This window comes from Camellia sinensis, chromosome 14 (assembly GCF_055761805.1).
Source record: "Camellia sinensis isolate YWXY chromosome 14, ASM5576180v1, whole genome shotgun sequence".
Classification (NCBI taxonomy): domain Eukaryota; kingdom Viridiplantae; phylum Streptophyta; class Magnoliopsida; order Ericales; family Theaceae; genus Camellia; species Camellia sinensis.
Genome location: NC_138974.1, coordinates 70023975 through 70042459, shown reverse-complemented (window position 1 = coordinate 70042459; position 18485 = coordinate 70023975). Strand labels below are relative to the sequence as shown.

The window sequence follows — 18485 nt, the reverse complement described above, 5'->3', positions numbered from 1 at the left end:
TATTTGAGATTTTATTTTATTTTCTAGAAGAATCACATTGAGTTGAGCTTAATAAAACCAGTTCAAAAGTTCTTGAAAAGGCATTTATTCAACTTGAAAGTGAAAAATTATAAATAAGAAAATGAGGCAAAATATGAGCAAACATGCGTGGGGGTGTAGGCTGAGTTTGCCTTGTTGCCACAAGCCAATGGTTCATGGTGTTTGGTATTGCTGTTCTTTTTCTTTTTTTTTTCCTTTTTTTTTTCTTTTTCTTATATTTATTTTTTGGGTCTGGGGATTTTGGTGTTGCTTTTTTAGCTATTTCTTGGGGTTTTGTCCCTGCAGTTGATGCTATTTATTGGGATACAGCAATTGGGTTGGCTTTGTTTTTTGCCTGTAACATATCTTTGATGGGCCTATAAAATAGGTTTTTCACTAAGAAACTGTCTTCTAATAATAGAGTCCCAACCTGAATTTTTTTTCTTTCCAATGAGTCTATGGGCATAGTTCAATAACAAGTTTAAGATAAGAAATGTTTTAAAAACAAATGATAATATTAAAAATGGTTATAAAATCTATGAAAAGTGTTTTGCAATTGATTAATAGTATCTCTTGTTTTTAATTTTTTTTTTCTTGAGCCCGGGACAATTGGCGCTTTAATTTATTTGTCAAAATAAACTCATTTTTAAAAGGAACACTTGCCTGCTACTAAATCCCATACATAAAATTTAAAATTCATCTAATACTAAAATAAAATATTTGCACTAATTAGTCCTATATACTTTTAATTGTCACCAAAAAGATCTTTCTTTTTAAAAAAAAAAAAAAACGCTACTATATTCCATCATCGCCGAACTTTTGTTAGACTGTTACCGAAGTCTCTCCGGAATGCTCAATATCACCGGGAAGTCGCCGGAGTATCGCCGAAAATTCGTCGGAATATCATTGAAGTGTTCTGAACAGAACGTTTGCTGGACGTCAAGAATATCACTGGAGAGTCACCGGAATGTCTAGAATATTGCCACAAAAAAAAAATTAATAGAGAAATTAGAACGAAAAAATAAAACAAAATATGCTAAATATTGATAAACTAAAAAGGGAAAAAAAAACAACAACAACAATGGGAAAAAAACATATATTTTTCAATTTTTGTAGGATTTAAGTACATAATTTCCAATATTGATCAAACTGAAAAATAAGCTTTAAAACTGTAAAATGTTACAGTTTCAAAGCATGATTCTATTAAGCATTTTATCCTTATTAATCAAACTGAAAAGCATGTTATAAAACAGTAAAATTTTACTATTCTAAATAATGTTATGAAATTGTAAAATTTTACAATTTTAAAGTATGATTCATTTCAACACCAAAAAAATTAAAATTGTAAAATTTTATAGTTTTCACTGTCTGTAACTAAAACTTGAAAACAACTTATTTAGAATTTGAAAATTTTCTCCATTAAAATAGGAAAATAGAAATACGTAATAGAAAAAAGGTAAAAAAAATTGAGAGATCAAGGGAGAGAAACAATATAGAGAAGATTATACTCTGGCAATTATTTTTTGTTTAGATCTAGTCGAATCTAATATAGATCTACTTAGAGTAGACCTACTCATCTTTTTTGTTGGAAACTCGTCTCTTTCGCCATTGGTGAGGGTGAAATAGGACATCGATGGTTGGTGGTTGCTGATGAATCCCAATCAATGGTGGTAGTCGGTCGACGGTGACTATAAATCAAAAAGAGAAAGAGAAGAAATAAGGTGTGGTCGTCAGTGGTTGGTCGTCCGTCATCGGTCGCCGAAAATGAGGAAGAGAAAGAAGCAAAGAAGAACGAAGACAGAAAAGAACGAAGAAGAAAAATATATAGTGAACTTTTGAAAATATCTAACTAAATAAATTTCTCCTCTTTCAAATAGGATTTCCGAATAATTTGCCCATTTTAAAATTTGTTCAATTGGTTGACACTAAAAGATATCATCTGCCCTAAAGACATGTAATTCAACTAGACGAGTTAAACTAACCCATATCTTGAGCCGCCGCTAGGCTAGTTCAAATAGTGTTTGGATTGAGCCTAGACTATAGGTATTAAAGCTCGACTCCACAAGTGCACTTGTGAACCTAAACATTAGCCCACCAAAATTTTTAAAGTATGTACATGTGAAATATAGCTATGTGAATTAAGGGGGTAATTCTACGGGTACAACTCAGCAATTGTGGTGCGCACTGTACTATGTACTCTCTGTGAATTATGTAGTTTATATTATTCATTAAGGATAGTTTAGTACTTTAGGTTGTTAGGGTTTGATTCTATTAGATTATATATTTGTACTTGTTTGATTGATCATTCAAGAATAATATACATAAGTTTGTTATCATGGTATCAGAGCCACGACCCAGATGTTAGCATACCTTTCGCAGGTCATCATCGACCATCGCAGCCCCTTTCTCTCTCTTTGCAAGGCCTTGTGGTCTCTGATCTCTTCATCGCACTTCACTCTTCCTGGTTGCTGGTTCTGAGCCCTAGGTTGGGTGTCTCATTTGGTTGTGTCGGAGCGCTAGGGCATCATCGACCATCGCAGCCCCTCATCTAGTTCGATTGAAGCTCTCCCCTCATCTGGTTTGATCAAAGCTCTCTATTTCCTCTGTGTGACTTGGATTGGTGATCTCTCTGCTCTGCTTTGGTTCTCTTTGATTGATATTTGTGGTGATAACGTTATTATAAGTTTGACTTAATTGGTTCTATAATTACAGCAATAGTGACTTCGATTAGTCATTCTGCTTTGGTTTTACTATATTGCTTAATTACAGCACTATGGCTGATGATAAATTGCAAGCTATCACTACTAAGTTAGATAGTACCAATTACTCTTTTTGGTCTCATATAATGAAAAATTTTATAATGGGTAAAGGCATATGGAACTATGTGATTGGTGTAACTATTAGACCTATGGAATCTCAAGAAACTGAAGCCGAAGTTGCTAAATGGGATAAGGAAAATGCACAAATTCTTATGTGGTTTCATAATTCAGTTCAAACTACCATTGGTATGAATTTTTCCAAGTATTCTACTTCTAAACAAGTTTGGAACTATTTGAAAATTATGTACCTTGCGTATCACGACCCAAACCCGCCCCTATAGGTTTAGCATCGTAACCGGCCAGTAATCCTTGGATTACCGAAGGCCTCTGTACAGATTAACAAAATTTAGGGACTAGCGGAAGCAAATACGTGAATATAGTTGTCCAATGAGCTGTGCTAACTTTCATGAAACAGAGTATTTAAAACTTTATATACATATCCGATAGTCAACCACACATTATACCCACACACATTACAATATCTTAAGTACAGCCAACATAATCAAATCCAGTCTCATACATATACAGAATCAACAGGACTGAACACAGGACACTTCGGGAACCTCCACGTGAGGCGCAATGGTTGGCTGACAACAGAAACACAGTTCCAGACAAAAGCCTTCGGGCTCGATCTCCAGAATGCCCACCTATATATACATATATATACAAACAGTGAGCTAAAACCCAGTGAATAATAACAGAGCAAAGGATTTAATGAATGATGTCCATCACAGAGTTAGAAATCAAATTCTTATCAGAAACAGATTCATATACATATTCGTAATCATTTCCATATTCAGATTTTGCATATAATCATACGTGGTACATCCCTTAGCGTTAACAAATTCGATGGCCCATAAAGGGACGGCCTTGAAGGCATTCTGATGACTCATGTGTATAGAGACGTTTCTGATGACCCATAAAGGGACCTGATGACCCATAAAATGACGCATATCATATGATGCTAAGGATGCCACGAATAATTTTCAGAATTTTGGACAACCATTCATTCATTTCAAACATAGCATGGCATTTCAGATAACTAATTACTTCGTATCATAATATTCAAAAAATACTTAACATTAAACATAACTTTACAAAGTTATTACTCACAGATGATTGGTAGCCCTAACTGGATGGTAAGACGGCCCTTCACTTGTTCTGAGGCGCGTGACCTACAAGAACACACATACGAACAAACACTTGAAACACACGTTTGAATTGTACATAACTTATATTGTTTGCTCTTAGTGTGTTTCTAACCCTTAACCCTCATTGCTATGGCTTAAGTAAGGCTTAGGAATGCCTAAGATGCAATAAGAATGCCAAAACATGCCTTGGGACACTTAGGCAAAATTTCTGAAAATAAGGTCCCCGTTCGAGCGTAGCTTTCCTCCCTCGAGCGGACATGCAAAATGAGAGGGGTCGCTCGAGCGTGACATCCTTCGCTCGAGCGACCTGCAAACTTGGAAAAAGTACTGGTTGGTCGTAATCCACGCTCGAGCTACAACTCTCACGCTCGAGCGGGTCGACAACATGCAAAGGGTTCGCTCGAGCGTCAAAGTGGTCGCTCGAGCGGAGAGCTCATGTCTGAAAGAAAAATACTGAGAGCTCGCATTCTCCACTCGAGCGTAGGTTTCCTCTCTCGAGCGGATTGTGAAATCCTGGGTTTTTCCAAAAACAGAGTTTGAGCTTCGGAATGCTATTTCAATGGCAAATTCGTACGTGGCTTGTTCAAACACTTGGAATGCTTCCTAAAACACAAATACATGATCATTTTCAAATGTTTAGCTCAAAACTCATGGATTTAGTAAATTTGAACTCAAAAGCTCATGCATGAAAGATTTTCAAATCGTTTTCTTGCTTTCTTCAAAACATGCAAATGATGACCAACAACCCCATGAATTCTGAAACCATGGACATGATTAAAGTTCACATACATGCAAGGACTTTTAAAACTCAACCCAAAATGATCAAATCAAAGATGATTTTACCATGGATACTCATGAAAGCTATTTATGTGCTCAAAGACCCATTTTCTTGCACTCTCAAGAAGGTAGCTCGAGACTCAGGAAATCGTGATGCATGGAGGATTAGCTACAAAATTTAGACATAAAATCCTTACCTAGAGCTTGTTCCCAAAACATGAGAGGTGAATCTTCCTATTCCTCTTCTAATCTTCAAGCTTTTGAGCTTTCTCACTCTAAAGCCAAATCCTCTCTCTCTCTCTAGCTAAATTCTCTCAGTAAGGAAATGCAGAAAAGAATGCTACAAACACTCTCACTCTCAGCTCCACAACACACACTCTCACACTTTGAATACACTACATGTGCATACACATTGTTAAAATCCACCTACTCTCCACCTACTTCACCCACTTAAACCTACTCCACTAAACCTAACCCACTACTTCACCCACTCTCCACCTACTTCACCCACTTAAACCTACTCCACTAAGCCTAACCCACTACACCACTACCACCTCACCTACTCCACTAAACCTAACCCACTACACCACTACCACCTCACCTACTCCACTAAACCTAACCCACTACACCACTACCACCTCCACTTCACCTACTCCTTACCTACTACACACTCACCCTCTTCTATATATAGGAATCATGAATCATTGTAATAGATATCAAGATACAACAATCAATAATACATACAATTTATTCTCTCTCTATTTCTCTTTATACATTAAATTTTACATGGTATCAGAGCAAGGTTAAGACCTTAGTATTTCTCACTTCACCGGCGGGCGGCAACCTCGCCTTGGCCGCCCGCCGGACCTCAACCTATTCCGCTTATTTTCTACACATACCTTGACTTCTTCAACATTTTCTTACACCCCTCCTCCGCTATGTCGGCGGCGGCACCCGCATCATCGTCTAGCCTCTATCGCCGTTCACCTCGCCTCTCACATATCCGTGGTTGTACTCTTACTCGTCGTCGTCGTTGGCGTTTCTGGCGCTGCTTTTCTGCTCGTCACTGCTATTTTTTTCCCGATTTGCTCTCTCTCTCTTAGCCATGGATTTGGGTGTGGGGTGTAGAGCTGCGGCTCTGTTGTTGGTAGCCATGTTTGCTGGCTTGAAGGTTTCAATGGCAGCAGTGTACAAGGTTGGGGACTCCGCTGGTTGAACCATCATTGGGAATATTGATTACAAGGCCTGGGCTGCTTCCAAGACGTTTCATGTTGGAGATGTCATCATTTTCGAATACAATTTTCAATGTCACGTGTTGCAAGTGCCCCACAAAGAATACCAAGCCTGCAGAAGTGTAAGACAGTAACATGCATCTTCACATACAGCTTGGGTAATGTGTAACTATCAAAAGCACAAGCTTCTTGGACATCCCTCTCTCTCATCTTTTCCCACTTTCAAACCCACTTTAATCATATCTCTCCTTTCTCTTAATTTATTTCATCCACGTTCTTTCACCCTTTTCTTTTATTTTAATATATATATATATATTTTATTATAATATATTTTCCCTATCCCTTGTTAGTAAGCATCACCCGTTTTCCATTCTCTTATTATTATTTATTTTATATTCCACCAAAAAAAAAAAAAAAAAAAAAAATCTGATGTTTTTCTTATCACCCATCCACAAATATTTTTCTCTATTTTCTTTATCCATTATTTTCTTTTATTTTATTTTTCTTATTAAACAAAACAACACCACAAAATAACACCAACAACATTCCACAACCTTGTCATTTTATTCATATCAGGGGATCAACCCCGATCACACTTTTACATAAAAAAAAAAAAAAAACAAAAACAAAAACAAAAAAAAAACACACAAACAAAAACAAAACTACCACACCCACAGTGGGATTTTTCTTCTCTACTCAGCCGCCGGTCTTTTCTTCTTGCCTCCGTCCTGGGTGGTCCTTGCCGGTGTTGCCTCCGTGCTTCCTAGACCACCAAGCAAGTTGCCTCCTCCCTGCTCCTCCACTACAGCATACGGTGGACCTCCAAATCGGAACATCACGGTGGCCTTCCGCTTCAGCTCCTTATTTTCCGCCTTTAGCACACTTAACTCTGCTCGCGCATCCTTATACATGCGTTGGAGCAGAGCCAGTTGGGCGTTTAACTGCTGCACCTCATTTGTCCTACTCTGCAGCCGGTTCGACAAATTTGTAACCGCAGTCATGGTTTCCACACATGACTTCAATGTATACTGATTGGCCTCCACATCCGACTGCACTGCCATTCTTTGCTCCACCGACCGCATCGGAAAGTTCAACAGAGCAAAACCCGTGTTTGGTTGAGGTTCACGGGCCTCCGCACCAGTTATCTCTCTTGTTGACTCGTTGAGGTCGGGAAAGAGAGTGAGTAGACCACGGGATGAAGAGGCCATATTCTGGGTAGCTGAACGGGAAGAAGAGGCCATGTTTTTTGGGTTGCTGAGTGTTTCAGCGAAATAGCAATTTCAGACTGATAATGTTCGGAAGGGGAGTGTTTCAAGATTTGCAGCTCTTAGAGGCAATCTCTCAGAAAAACGAATATCTCTCTCAGAAAATGAAGAGTTTTTCAGAAGTTTTTTCCCAGGTTTTTTTGTCTTCGCTTCTGCCTCAAGCACAGCCTCCGCATTGGTTTATATTGACACTGACGACGCGGCCGACACGCCACTCTGTCGCTCACGTGCCTCGCCGCGTCTCCGGCTCACCTTTTGATGGCTCGACGCTTTCTGTCGGGCACGACTTTTGATGAAGTGGGCGCGCCTTTTGAGGGCGCAACTTTTGATGGCACGTCTTTTTATGGATTGGGCACGCCTTTTGATGGCACGCCTTTTGAAAGATTGGGCACACCTTTTGAGGGTGCGACTTTTTAGGGGTCCGACAAGACTCTGTAAACTGTCCCGACATTGATTCCGGTTAGCTCCTTCATGGGTCCGACAAGACTCTGTAAACTGTCTCGACATTGATTCCGGTTAGCTCCTTTATGGGTCCGACAAGACTCTATAAACTGTCCCGACATTAATTCCGGTTAGCTCCTTTATGGGTCCGACAAGACTCTGTAAACTGTCCCGACATTGATTCCGGTTAGCTCCTTTATGGGTCCGACAAGACTCTGTAAACTGTCCCGACATTTGATTCCGGTTAGTTTCTACAAGGGTCCAGCAAGACTCTGTAAACTGTCACAACAACTGTCACAACATTGTCTGCTACAACGGTCCGACATGACCCCATAAACTGTCTTCTACATTGGTCTGACACAATCATCCAGTGTCTTCTACACCGTTATGACACCACCATACAGTGTCCTCTACATGGTTATGACACCCCCATACAGTGTCCTCTACAACGTTATGACACCACCATCCAGTGTCTTCACCAATGGTCTGACACGACCATACAGTGTCTCTTCTCCTCTTTTATTTTTATGTATTTTCTTGTTTTGTTACTCTCTCCAAACTCAAGTTGGTTAGTTCGTATCCCCCTTGAGTTTGCGGGGGGCTGTTAAAATCCACCTACTCTCCACCTACTTCACCCACTTAAACCTACTCCACTAAACCTAACCCACTACGTCACCCACTCTCCACCTACTTCACCCACTTAAACCTACTCCACTAAGCCTAACCCACTACACCACTACCACCTCACCTACTCCACTAAACCTAACCCACTACACCACTACCACCTCACCTACTCCACTAAACCTAACCCACTACACCACTACCACCTCCACTTCACCTACTCCTTACCTACTACACACTCACCCTCTTCTATATATAGGAATCATGAATCATTGTAATAGATATCAAGATACAACAATCAATAATACATACAATTTATTCTCTCTCTATTTCTCTTTATACATTAAATTTTACACACATGCATCAACCCAACACATCCTCAAGAGTTGCAATTCCCTACATTCAATATCACCAAATGCCTAACTCAAACTTCTCAATACCCCCACACAGATCCTCTATACACACTCACTTAAGGGTTTCAATCCTCTACACTTCACTTCACAAAATGCCTCCACACACTACCCACTTAATCACATCTAGGATCACGAATAGGAGTAGATTAGGGATAAATCATGCATCATCTTAGTTAGACACAAGTAACCTTAATCAGTCAAGGTTAGCCCACAATTCAATTAATCAAAATTAGTTCCAAGTATTCTAGTCAGTCAATCCATGAACTCAAGTTCGGTTTCTAAAAGTATTTAGGCTAACAACTTCAGATTCTAAGTAGAAACCATAACAGATAATTCTATGAATGACAGATAGAAAGCCAAATCATGAAGAATTACATAATAAACTCATAATCTATTCTATTCACTTAATTAGCATCCTTAATTACTGATTAGTAGCTAATTACGGGTCGGGGTTATTACATTGCGTCTAACTTTGCAAAACAGTATGAACTTGAGATGTCTATTCGCAGTGCTAGTCAAAAAGATAAGTCCATTAAGGAGTTCTACAATGAGATGAAGACTTATTGGGATCAACTTGCTTTGATGGAACCGTTAGATTTACAGTTACTTGACAGTTATACCAAGTATCGGGAGAAGCAACATCTTGTTCAATTTCTTATGGCCCTTCATGATCAACTTAAGCCACTTCGAGGAGCTATTCTTCATCGGTCTCCCTTGCCTTTTGTGGATGGTGCTATTCGTGAGCTTATTGCAGAAGAAACTCGGTTTAAGATGGCTCATGGTGCTCCTGCTTCCTAGTCAGTTTTTGCCACTTCTCCGCTCTTTTCCACCCCACCGTCTCCTTTATTTCAAGTTACTGGTAAGCCCAAGCCTCGGGTTTCCATGGATGAGTGCAGCTTCTGTCATCGGAAAGGCCATTAGAAACATGCTTGTCTTAAATTTTTGCAACCTAGGAGTCATTTATTTGGTCCACCATCCTCTAAGCCGACATCTGCGGGATCTCTCTCATCTGCCACCTTTTCTACACCAGTTTCTAAGAATACTCCGTCTTCCAATATGCAGTCTATGTTTGAGCAGTTCAAGTCTTTCATGGTGGCCAATCCAAATCTTTCATCCCAGGCCTCCACTATGACTACAACTCAGTTAGGTTGGTCTGGTTCATCCTCTTCAGGTAATATCCACACTTCGTGGATTTTTTATTCTGGTTGTTCACATCATATGACCCATGTTGCATCTCTCCTCAGTGATTGTGTCTTCCATTCTTCTTTTATCACTATTGCTACAGCTAATGGTTCTTCTATGCCTGTACATTCTATTGGTTCTATTTCCTCTTCCCATTTGTCTCTTTCTCTTGTATTTTATGTGCCTCACCTCTCACTCAGCCTTATTTCTATTAGTCTACTATCTGATTCTAGTTTTGCTGTTGTTTTCTCTTCTTCTCATTGTGTTGTGCAGGATCGGGTATCCAAGAAGCAGATTGGGATCAGGTGTAGAGTTGGAGAACTATATATCTTGGACAGCTTGCATGTTCCTCCAAAAGTGTCTTCTACTACATTGTCTTCTTTTTGTTTAAACAATAAGTCTTCTTTATTTTATATTTGGCATTCTAGGTTAGGTCATCTGTCGAGTGATCGTTTGAGGATGGTAGTTCAGTCTGGACACTTAGGCAATTTTTCCATTGATGATATTTCTGAGTGTTGTGGTTGTAAACTAGCTAAAATGTCTACTCTTCCTTTTAATAAAAAATGGTTTTATTTCATCTTCTCATTTTCAATTGGTTCATACTGATGTTTGGGGTCCTTCCCCTATAGTTGCCAAGAGTGGTTCACAATATTATGTGTCTTTTGTGGATGATTACAGTCGGTTTACCTGGGTTTATTTGAAAACTCAAAAATTTGATTTTTACAAAATATATTCTAATTTTCACTCCATGATTCGCACTCAGTGTTCCACCACCATTAAAGTTCTCCGTTCTGATTTAGGGGGTGAGTATTACTTGTCTGAGTTTGAGGAGTGTTTAGCTACTCATGGCACTATTCATCAGTCTTTGTGTTCTAACACTCCTACCCAAAATGGTCAAGCTGAGAACAAACATCGCCATCTCCTTGATACAGCTCGCTCTTTGTTACTCTCGTCTTTTGTCCCGTCTGTTTTATGGGGAGAAGTTATGCTCACTGCTGTATATCTTCTCAATCAAATGCCTACTCCTCTTCTCTTAGGCTCATCTTTGTATGAGCTTCTTTTTGGTGTTACTCCCAATTATTCTCTTCTTCGTATTTTCGGTTTTGCATGCTTTGTGCTCCTTCCTAAACAGGCGCGCTCTAAGCTTAGTTCTCGTTGTGTCCTATGTGTCTTTTTAGGGTATGGCATTAATCAGAAAAGTTATCAGTGCTATGATCCTGCCACCAAAAAGCTATATGTGTATAAGCATGTCATTTTTTTAGAAAAACTACCCTACTACACTATACCTTCCACCCCTGTTCCTATTACCAAGGATTAATTGGTTCACATTAACCCATTTCCTCCTGATGTTTCTCCCGATGTGTTTGTTTCTAATCTTGAGGTCTTTGCTTTACCTCTTACTAGCATTTCTAATATCTCGCCAGTTATTTCCTCTCCAGCTTCCGCTTTCCCTACTTCTCTTTTTGTTTATCAGCGCCGCAAAGCACTTCTGAACTCACCTGTCTCTAGCTCAACTGTCCCTCTAACTGCTTCTTTGGATCCCGCTCCTCTTGCACATCGCTTTCCAAAGCGAGACCGTCATCCTCCAAACTGGTATGGTTTTGGTAATACATGTTTTTCCCTTTCCTATCAATCTTTTCTTTCTTGTCTTCATACTTATTTTGAGCCCAGGACCTATAAGGAAGCTTGTCATGATCCTAATTGAATTGCTGCCATAAATGACGAGTCAACTGCTTTGGCTAACACTCAGACTTGGGATTTGGTTCCATTACCCGCTAGCAAGAATGTTGTAGGCTATAAATGTTAAAACCTACAATCACCTACTCCACCTACTACACCTACCACCACCTACTACCACCTACTACACACCTACCACTACCACCTACTACCACCTACTCCACTACATCTCCTATATAAGGAGCCCCTCACCATTTGTAATATACAACATACAACAATCAATAATACATCAATTTTAACATGGTATCAGAGCAGGTTTAGAACCTAATATTTTCGCTTCCCTGGCGGGCGGCAACCTCACCTTAGCTGCCCGCCGGACCTCAACCTAGTCCGCTAGAATTTTCTACAGCTTGCATCAGCTCTTCATACTTTGAAGTCATTCCTTTTTCTCAATGAGGAGAAGGCCCATATTGTACTGGTATTCAAAAAGCTCATTTTCGAGCTTTGAAATCTTCTCAACAGTTGTTTCGCGGTCCAAGGCCGCGTCTTTCTTAGTCCCACCATTTTCGCCTGATAAACCCATCGGTGGAAGCGTCGTGGACTCAATCAAAGCCACACTCTTACCCCTCAAACCCGTCTCGCCATTCCTAGGGTTTGAATTAGGATCCAAATCCGAACCAGACCCAGAACCGTCTTCTCACTCCTGGGTGTGAGAGGCCAACCAGACCACACCTTCCTCTGCGGCGTACACATCACGAAAGTTCCCCCAAAGTTGAAGATCGCAGATCCATCCTCACACTCTCTGAGTTTGGGGATTGAACAGATTTGCTCTCTCTCTCAACCTGATCTCTCTCCCTCTCGGAAAACACTGATACACTCAACGCACTCACAAACAGACATGGGCTGCCTCGGGTTCTCTCTCTCCCAAGACCCACACATGGGGAGGGATCTGGACATGCATTTCTTGAGCTGCATTCACTGCACCAACCCATCTCTCTCGACATCACCGACTCCTTTTTACTTTTCTTCTCTTATTTCTTTATTTTTTCTTTTACTTCCTTTACCACCACTCACCCATGTGACCCACTCTCCAACCATATATCTTTTGCAGAGCACTACCCTCAACCTACATTCTCTTTCTCTGAAATCCCATCATCATTTTCTTTTATTTTATTTTAACCCCATCATCCTATTTTATCATCATCATTATGTCTCCACTACCTACCTTTTTTTATTTTATATCTATATATATATATATATATATTATTATACTATATTACCCAAACACAACACTCTCTTTCCATGTGTTTGCTTGGTTTCCAATCTCCTTTGATCTGAGCAAACCAGACACACAGAGACATCTCTCTCTCTCTAGTTTTTCAAACCCATTTTACTTTTCTTCTTTTATTTCTTTATTTTTTTTTCTTTATTATTATTATTATTATTAAAAAAAAAAAAAAAAAAAAAACCGCAGGTTTTGACAAAACCGTGGGCCAAGACACCCACGTGGGCTTGTCTTCTCTCTCTCCTCCGTTTGATTTCAAAATCCATTATTTTTCTTTATTTTCTCCAAATCACTTTTAATCTCTTTCACATACCCACTTTTATTTTATTATATCATCACCATACCCATCATTCCATTCCCCATTTTTTTATTTTATATATATATATATATATCTCTTTTTATTATATTATATTAAAAAAAAAAAAAAACCAACACAATTTACCAATTTGCACAACAAACCATATTTTATTCATCTCAGGGATCAACCCCGATCACAATTTTACAAAAAAAAAATACAACAAAAACAAACAACACATCCACAGGCGGGATTTTTTCTTATCTACTCTGCCGCCGGTCTCTTCTTTTTGCCTCCATCCTGGGCAGCTCTTGACGGTGCTCCCTCAATACTTCCTTGTCCACCGAGCACGTTCACTCCCCCATACTCCTCCACTGCCGCATATGGCGGACCTCCAAATCGAAACATAACGGTGGCCTTCCGCTTCAGCTCCTTATTTTCCGCCTTTAGCACACTTATCTCTGCTCGCGCATCCTTATACATGCGTTGGAGCAGAGCCAGCTGGGCGTTTAACTGCTGCACCTCATTTGTCCTACTCTGCAGCCGGTGCGACAGGTTTGTGACCGCCGTCATGGTCTCCACACATGACTTCAAAGTATACTAATTGGCCTCAATATCTGTTTGCACTGCCATTTTTTGCTCCACCGACCGCATAGGGAAGTTCAATGGCGCAAAACTAGAGGCGCTTGGTGGCGGTTCAAGGGCCACCGCACCAGTTATTTCTCTTGTGGACTCGTTCAGGTCTGGAAAGAGCGTGAGCAGACCACGGGACGAGGAGGCCATGTTCTGGGTAGCTGGACGGGAAGAAGAGGCCATGTTTTTGGGTTGCTGAGTGTTTCAGCGAAGCAGCGATTTCCGACTGGTACTTTCAGAGAAGGACTGGGCAACAGAGTGTTACAGAGTATCTCTCTCAGCACACAAAGAGTTTTTCAGAGGTTTTTTAGCAGGTTTTTGTCTCAGCCTCAGCCTCAGCCTCCGTCTTGGTTAAATAGCCAAGGCAGACACGCGCATCGCGCGCCACTTGACGCCAGACGACAAAACGGGCGCGCAAGCCAATGTGGTGACGCGCCTCGCCATCATGTCCGGCACACCTTTTTATGACTTAGGCTCGTCTTTTGATGACACGCCTTTTTATGGATTGGGCACGCCTTTTGATGGCACGCCTTTTGACAGATTGGGCACACCTTTTGAGGGTGCGACTTTTTAGGGGTCCGACAAGACTCTGTAAACTGTCCCGACATTGATTCCGGTTAGCTCCTTCATGGGTCCGACAAGACTCTGTAAACTGTCCCGACATTGATTCCGGTTAGTTTCTACAAGGGTTCGACAAGACTCTGTAAACTGTCCCGACATTGATTCCGATTAGCTCCTTCATGGGTCCGACAAGACTCTGTAAACTGTCCCGACATTGATTCCGGTTAGTTTCTACAAGGGTCCGACAAGACTCTGTAAACTGTCCCGACATTGATTCCGGTTAGTTTCTACAAGGGTCCAGCAAGACTCCGTAAACTGTCACAACAACTGTCACAACATTGTCTGCTACAACGGTCCGACATGACCCCATAAACTGTCTTCTACATCGGTCCAACACGAGCCAGTGTCTTCTACATCGGTCTGCCATAACCATACAGTCTTCTACAACGGTCTGACACGACCATACAGTGTCTCCTATCCATTTTTTATTTTTCAGATTATTTTCTTGTTTTGTTACTCTCTCCAAACTCAAGTTGGTTAGTTCCTATCCCCCTTGAGTTTGCGGGGGGCTGTTAAAACCTACCATCACCTACTCCACCTACTACACCTACCACCACCTACTACCACCTACTACACACCTACCACTACCACCTACTACCACCTACTCCACTACATCTCCTATATAAGGAGCCCCTCACCATTTGTAATATGCAACATACAACAATCAATAATACATCAATTTTAACATGGGTCTATAAGGTCAAAACTCTTTCTGATGGTTCTTTGGAACGGTACAAAGCTCGTTTGGTTGCCGAGGATTTTTCTCAGGAGTATGGGATTGATTACGATAAGACTTTTGCCCCCGTTGCCAAGATAACTACAGTTCGCACTCTTATCTCTGTTGCTGTTGCCCTTCACTGGCCTTTGTTTCAACTAGATGTCAAAAATTCTTTTCTGAATGGGCATCTTGCTGAAGAAGTGTATATGCGCCCTCCACCGAGTCTCTTTTCCCCTTCTGGTGTTGTTTGTCGTCTTCGCCGTGCTCTATATAGTCTCAAGCAGTCTCCTCGTGCTTAGTATGAGTGATTTCACTCCGTTGCACTTCAGCTTGGTTTTCTCCGTAGTCATCATGATTGTGCTCTCTTTGTTCGGCATACTTCTGTTGGCCTTGTTCTCCTTCTCTTATATGTGGATGATATGATCATCAGTGGTATTATTTCTCGTGCCAATCTCACTGATAACAAAATTGTCAACACTCCTCTTGAGTTGCATGCTAAGTTTTCTGCTTCTGATGGCATTCCTCTTGAGGATCCCACTTTGTACTACGAGTTGGTTGGGTGCCTTGTTTATCTCATTGTTACTCGTCCGGATATGTCCTATGCTGTGCACATTCTCAGTCAGTTTGTTTCTGCTCCTCGTTCCACACACTGGGCTGCCTTACTCTGTACTCTGCGTTGCCTTCGTGGCACTTTGTTGCAATGTTTGCTGTTATCTGCCTCTTCGGACTTGACTCTTCGTGCCTATGCTGATGTTGATTGGGCAGGTGACATCTCTGATCGCAAATCCACTTCTGGTCTTTGTGTTTTCCCCGGCGATTCTCTCATATTTTGGAAGAGTAAGAAACAGTCTGTTGTTGCTCGTTCCACTGCTGAGGTTGAGTATCATGTCATGGCTCATGCTACTTCTGAGATTGTTTGGCTTCGGTGGCTTCTTTCTGATATGGGTGTCTCTCTTTCTGATCCGACTCCGTTGTATTGTGATAATCAGAGTGCTATCCAGATTGCCCATAATTCAGTCTTCCATGAGCGAACCAAGCATGTTGAAATAGATTGTCACTTTGTCGGACAGCATCTTCAGGCTGGCACTATTACTCTTCCTTTTGTTCCCTTCTCTTTTCAGTTGGCCGATTTTTTTATAAAGACTCACACTGTTGCTTGTTTTCGTTTTCTTCTTGGCAAACTTTCGATGCTTTCTGCACTCACATTCTCAGTTTGAGGGGGGGTGTGAATTATGTAGTTTATATTATTCATTAAGGATAGTTTAGTACTTTAGGTAGTTAGGGTTTGATTCTATTAGATTATATATTTGTACTCGTTTGATTGATCATTCGAGAATAATATACACAAGTTTGTTATCATTCTCCACACCTCAAACTGCCATCCTGGAGCTTGACTTAACTGAACCCTTCTCTTCTCTCTCTCTCTCTCTCTCTCTCTCTCTCTCTCTCTCTCTCTCTGTTCTTTGTTGTGCTTTAATTGCTACAGAAGCTCTGTTACATTACAAAGCCATCATAATTCCAATCTAAACTTGCAAGATTTGCCTGTCTTTGTTGTTAAAGTTGTCCAATCTTGAGGGTTTAATTCTTTTTATGATGTTATCGAAAAATGTTTAGTATTAGGCTTGTTAATACAATGCGAGATTAGGGTTCTTGATATGCTTGCATTGAAGAACAGTCTGTGTGTTTTGAACCAATATGATGAGTATAACTAAGCTGCCCATCAGCATCTGATCATGTGTTCATGTTAGCTTGAATTAGATTGTTACTTGTTTTTAATCATCTAATTGGGTTTTTTTCTTTTTTTAATTCATTAGCATTAATGATTAAGCAGAAAGCAAGTCTATATTCTTACTTACCTTCTGTTGTCAGTCTGATTTCCAGGACATAATGATCAACGCAGGCATCCTAAGGAATGTGTAAGATCTTGTCTTTGATCTAATTTTGTGAAACTTCTTTGGAGGGCAGAGATAGTTCTGAATTCTGGTTTTTCTAAATCTAGAGACAAATGCAATTTGATCATCTTCTTGCCAATCTGCATTGCATTTGCTTTGGTGGCAATGTCAATGTGGATGTTGCTAGCCCAGCACATCATTGTATGGATTGTGCTAACATTATTGCTGATGTTAACTGTAAAGATTGCAAGACTCCTTTGGGTTGGAAATTTGTAAGAATCACAAAGTTTAATTCTACCATTTTTGTGAGATTCTCTCTATATATCTATTCTTACTTACTTATTGACTAAAAATCTTCTGTATGTTTAGGTTGAAGTGCCCCGTGAAAACATTACAGTTGCAGCCGGAAGATTCCTGCTGTATTTGTAAGTTTTGAAACTAATATATACTTCAACAGCATTTTTATATTTCATTTTTTTTCCATATTGATTTTATTCAAAATCTGCATGTAGGAACAAGCTCCTGATGTGGGATGGAAAGGATATGCTGTATGCAGATACATACAAACCTGTTGAAAATGCTTGAATTGGCAGTAGGGAAGACATTCACAACCAGAGCTGATGGAGGACTCATATACATGTAGTGTCAAATTCATTCATTTTTTCGCTACTCTTAAAATTCTGTTTTGGTGTTTTCTATGATTCACGTGGTACACTATACGGAGCAAAGAGGCATAAACTATTAGTTGCTTTTAGAACTGTAAGAGGGGCTAATTTGAGCCCACTAAATTATTTAGGCCCAATAGCCCAAGATTAGTGGGCCCGAATTTATTGCAAGTCCAAGAATCGGTGGGCCCAGATTTATCGCCATCAAACGGGCTGAATCGCTCTAAGCCTCGAAGGGGTTCGGATCCACGAACTTAGAGACTTAGAGACTTACTCGGGCCCGGACTCGAAAGGGTGTTGAACAAGTCTAGAGATCCGAGGCACTCGGACTCGAAAGGATTCGGACCTACGAATCTAGAGATCCGAAGCACTTGGCTTCGAACGGATTCAGATGCAATCTAGAAGTCGCTCCGTTAATGAGTCCCAGAACACTTGCGGGCTCGGAGCTTTCCGGGATCTACGCACCAGAACCATGGGCGTAATGGAGTTCGAACAAAGGACCCGATCCCGACGACGGTGAGTGGAGATAAATTCACTCTTCGGTTAAACTAGCCTATACCCGGGTCGAGGTGGCACGACCCCGGGGGGTCCATGAGACTCGGCAATATTTTTGCGGCAGGACGTCCTCTGGGACTACCCCTGACACTTTGGGATGATTGGGGATCATTGGTTAGGTGTGGCTAAGAAGAAGGGTTCGCCGAGGGAGTGATCTCCTCTTCGGGGTTTTCTCATCCTCGGAGAAGTCACCTCCTCGGAGAGGTCACCTCCTCGGACAAGGTG

At 40.7% G+C, this 18485-nt stretch overlaps 1 protein-coding gene across 1 annotated transcript; it reads left to right on the top strand.

The window, feature by feature from the left end:
- Positions 1-2529: 2529 nt before the first annotated feature.
- LOC145806715 (uncharacterized) lies at positions 2530-17798 on the top strand. Its single transcript, XM_082904390.1, has 5 exons — positions 2530-2638; positions 17018-17062; positions 17148-17312; positions 17410-17465; positions 17553-17798. Exons 2-5 carry the CDS (start codon positions 17036-17038, stop codon positions 17623-17625), a joined length of 321 nt encoding a protein of 106 aa, XP_082760516.1. The 5' UTR covers positions 2530-2638; positions 17018-17035; the 3' UTR covers positions 17626-17798.
- The last annotated feature ends 687 nt before the right edge of the window (positions 17799-18485 follow it).

What these genes read in the sequence shown, in the direction of transcription:
- LOC145806715 (XM_082904390.1), top strand. Translation starts at nt 17,036, where the DNA reads ATGATCAACGCAGGCATCCTAAGGAAT. An exon ending in ACGCAGGCATCCTAAGGAAT is followed by an intron (nt 17,063 to 17,147) that starts GTGTAAGATCTT and finishes TTCTAAATCTAG; the next exon opens with AGACAAATGCAATTTGATCA. An exon ending in GGAAGATTCCTGCTGTATTT is followed by an intron (nt 17,466 to 17,552) that starts GTAAGTTTTGAA and finishes ATCTGCATGTAG; the next exon opens with GAACAAGCTCCTGATGTGGG.